We start from the raw sequence: 3006 nt of genomic DNA, 5'->3' as shown, positions 1-3006 counted from the left end.
TAAACTGTTCACGTCCTCTGTCCATTTTTAAATTGGATTATTTGTCTTCTTGGTGAAGTGTTGAATGAAGTTTTCTACAAATTTTAGAGAGTAGTCCCTCGTCTGATATGTCACTGCCACAATATTTCCTAGTCTGTGTGTTCCTGTCTTATTCTTTTGCTGAAATCTTTGATGCACATTAAGTCTGTAGTTTTTAGGAGGTTGTTCTTTCTCTTCATACCAGGGGCTTGCAAATAGAATTTCAGCAGCAGCATCTTTGCACCCTTATTAAGCCCCTTGCCATGGAGCTGATTCTGACTCATAATGACCCTACAGAACTGCCCCATAGAGTTTCCAGGGCTGTGATCTATACAGACACAGACTGTCACATTTTTCTCCCTCAGAGTTGCTGTTGGGTTTGAACTACTGATCTTTGCTGCTTATAGATGCATCTTCTTCTGGTGTGACTCGTCTCTGAGTCTGTTCTTTGCTTTTATAAGACACTACTCTGAATCTCCCAGTCCAGAAACAGAGGACCCTAGGACCATCAAGGAAGAAGAGCACAAGTGGAATGCAAGACCCTATCCAGAAAAGCAGAGATTGGGACATGGAGAGAGGGAGCAGCTGAGGACTCTAGATGCCTTGTAAGAGAGGGACTGAGAGCTGGCAGCCAGGAGGCAGACTTGCAGAATGTGCCCTTTGGTGGTGTAAATAATTATATATACTTGAGTGTTTAAAACACAAAAAATAGCTAAAATGAATAGAGAGAAATACTGTTAACTGATGATACATGGGGGGATTATAATCATTGTAATGAAACAAGGTGTGTGATTTGTTGAATGTAAAACTGATGATCTTCCTGTAAACTTTCACTCAAGTCACAATAAAAACTTAAAAAAAAAAGAAAAAAAGACACCGCTCTGAGCTGAGAATCTCCTAAACCAAAGAGCTGTAATACTGGAAATGGTGGGAGACAGTGAGAAGCAGAAGCAGAACCAGAAGGTTAGCAGGAGATGGTGAGGTGGCCTTTCTGGCCCTTACAGCTAGAGTTGAGAGCCTGCAGGCTGGAAGCTTGCTCATGAAACTGAGTGCCTCAGGGCACTTATTGGCAGAGCCAAAGAGCTTTTAACGCTGGCCTGAGCAGAGCAGAGGCCCAACCAAGTACCAGAGAGAGGCCTGACTGCTGGCTTAAGAGACTCTCCTGATGGAAGAGCTAATCCTGTTACTTTCTTAATAAACCCCCTACTTATGGAGTCCTGGTGTGGCACTGTGGGTTAATGCACTGGACTGCAAGGTCGGTCACCAGTTGCTACTTGGAAACCCTATACAGGGTCGCTATGGGTTGGAACCATCTCGACAGCACTAACAACAATTATGGTCTGGTCTGTGAGTTCGGTGTGGCCATTGCAACACATCATTGACCCCAGCAGAGAAATCGAGAGGGCGTGCGAGGGACAGATCGTATCAGACTTGGAGCAAAGGTTGGAGAAAGGAGGCCTGTCTGAGCCCTGCCATATCGGAATTGGCCTTAGGCTGTTGGTGCTGATAGTGAACCTCCTTTCCCCTTGTGAAGCCAGAGGAAGGCAGATAGATACCTCCTCTACTAGACCACATGGTTGGTTTGAACTGCTAGGTCAGTGGTTCAAAATCACCAGCTGTTCCTTGGAAACCCCATACAGGGTTGCGATGAGTCTGAATTGACTTGAAGGCACTTACCAACAGCATATCATTTGTACAAATCCCCACTCCACTTCCACTTAGATTTTGATCCCAAGAAGGTGGTTAGTTCAGTTCTGGGCCAAATGCACTGAAATTATTCCTTTGCATTGACAAGACATACTCTTCCCCATGGTCACATGTGAGCCCTACAACAGCCCTGTGAGGTGGGGATCCATTTGACAGATGAGGGCACTGAGACTCATCTGTCTCAGGCCCGAAGTCATTAAGTAACAAGCCTGTTTTGTCTGAGTCTGAACCCTACATCCCTGCCCCAGGAGCTTTTACTACAGTGCATCCCAACCTTAGCTCTGCTTACGTAGGTGCAATAGAATGAATTGTGTCCCCTAAAGGTATGTGTGGATTTCCTACTTCCTGTATCCATGGATACGATCTGTTTGGAAATAGAGTTTTCTTTTGCTGTGTGAAAGAAGCTATGTTAGAGTAGTGTGTATTCTAAACTGAATTGCTTCTGAGTTATTAAAAAAAGAGACTGAATTGATGCAGAGACAGACACAGGGGGAGGACAGATTCCATGTCAGGACCTGCCTTCACATTAAGGAACACCAGGGAACTCTCAGGGCTACTGACAAGGAAGGGCTTCCTGTTTAGGATTTCCAGCCTACTGCACTGGAGGAAAGAGATTTCTGTTCTTTAAAACCCCTTGTGGTATTTTTGCTATAACAACACAAAGTGACTAAGATAGTAACACATTCACATAACTAGCAGGTTATCTGAATGTCTTGTGGACTCTTCAAAAGCCCTGCCCCTGATATTCAGAATCAGAACTGGGATTGGCCATGAAGCCCCAGTACCATTCCTTCATGAGACACAGCAAAAGGCCCCATGTTCATCCCAGACCTCTGTTGAGCCTCCCTCCAGCCGCGGCTGCGCAGACTTACTGTGTAGAGTTCATTGGTGACCTTCAGTAGCTCCTCATGCATCTGCAAGCCAATCTCCTTGCTCTGGAAGATGGAAGAACAAATGTTAGGAATGCTTAGGGTGAGGTGGTACAGAAAAATCAGGAATGCTTAGGGTGAGGTGGTACAGAAAAATCAGGAATGCTTAGGGTGAGGTGGTAATGGGGACAGAAATCATCATAACCCTCATGGAGCCAGATGTGAATTTCTTAGTGTGCGTCCATGAAACAAGGCTACAGAGAGGCACCTTGCAAAAAGAATTCTCAGTACAGATGGGTAACTCGTGATACTGTAGTGAATAATGCTTATCAGGGCAGACTATGAGGGTTGGAAATGCAAAGGTAGAAGTTTTGTAACAAGGAAGGGAGTGATTAATTCTCCAGGATAGGAG

At 44.9% G+C, this 3006-nt stretch overlaps 1 protein-coding gene across 2 annotated transcripts in view; it reads right to left on the bottom strand.

The window, feature by feature from the left end:
• Positions 1–3006, bottom strand: part of SRGAP3 (SLIT-ROBO Rho GTPase activating protein 3) — a 413130-nt gene that overhangs the window by 135189 nt on the left and 274935 nt on the right. For both annotated transcript variants that reach the window (XM_006851564.1, XM_006851573.1), the window contains exon 4: positions 2598–2660. In XM_006851564.1, the coding sequence (XP_006851628.1) occupies positions 2598–2660 (63 nt within the window). The remainder of the gene's footprint in view (positions 1–2597; positions 2661–3006) is intronic.

This window comes from Chrysochloris asiatica, unplaced genomic scaffold, assembly GCF_000296735.1.
Source record: "Chrysochloris asiatica unplaced genomic scaffold, ChrAsi1.0 scaffold00030, whole genome shotgun sequence".
Lineage (NCBI taxonomy): Eukaryota > Metazoa > Chordata > Mammalia > Afrosoricida > Chrysochloridae > Chrysochloris > Chrysochloris asiatica.
Note: the sequence above shows the minus strand (reverse complement) of the source record. Positions and strands in the feature narration are given on the sequence as shown.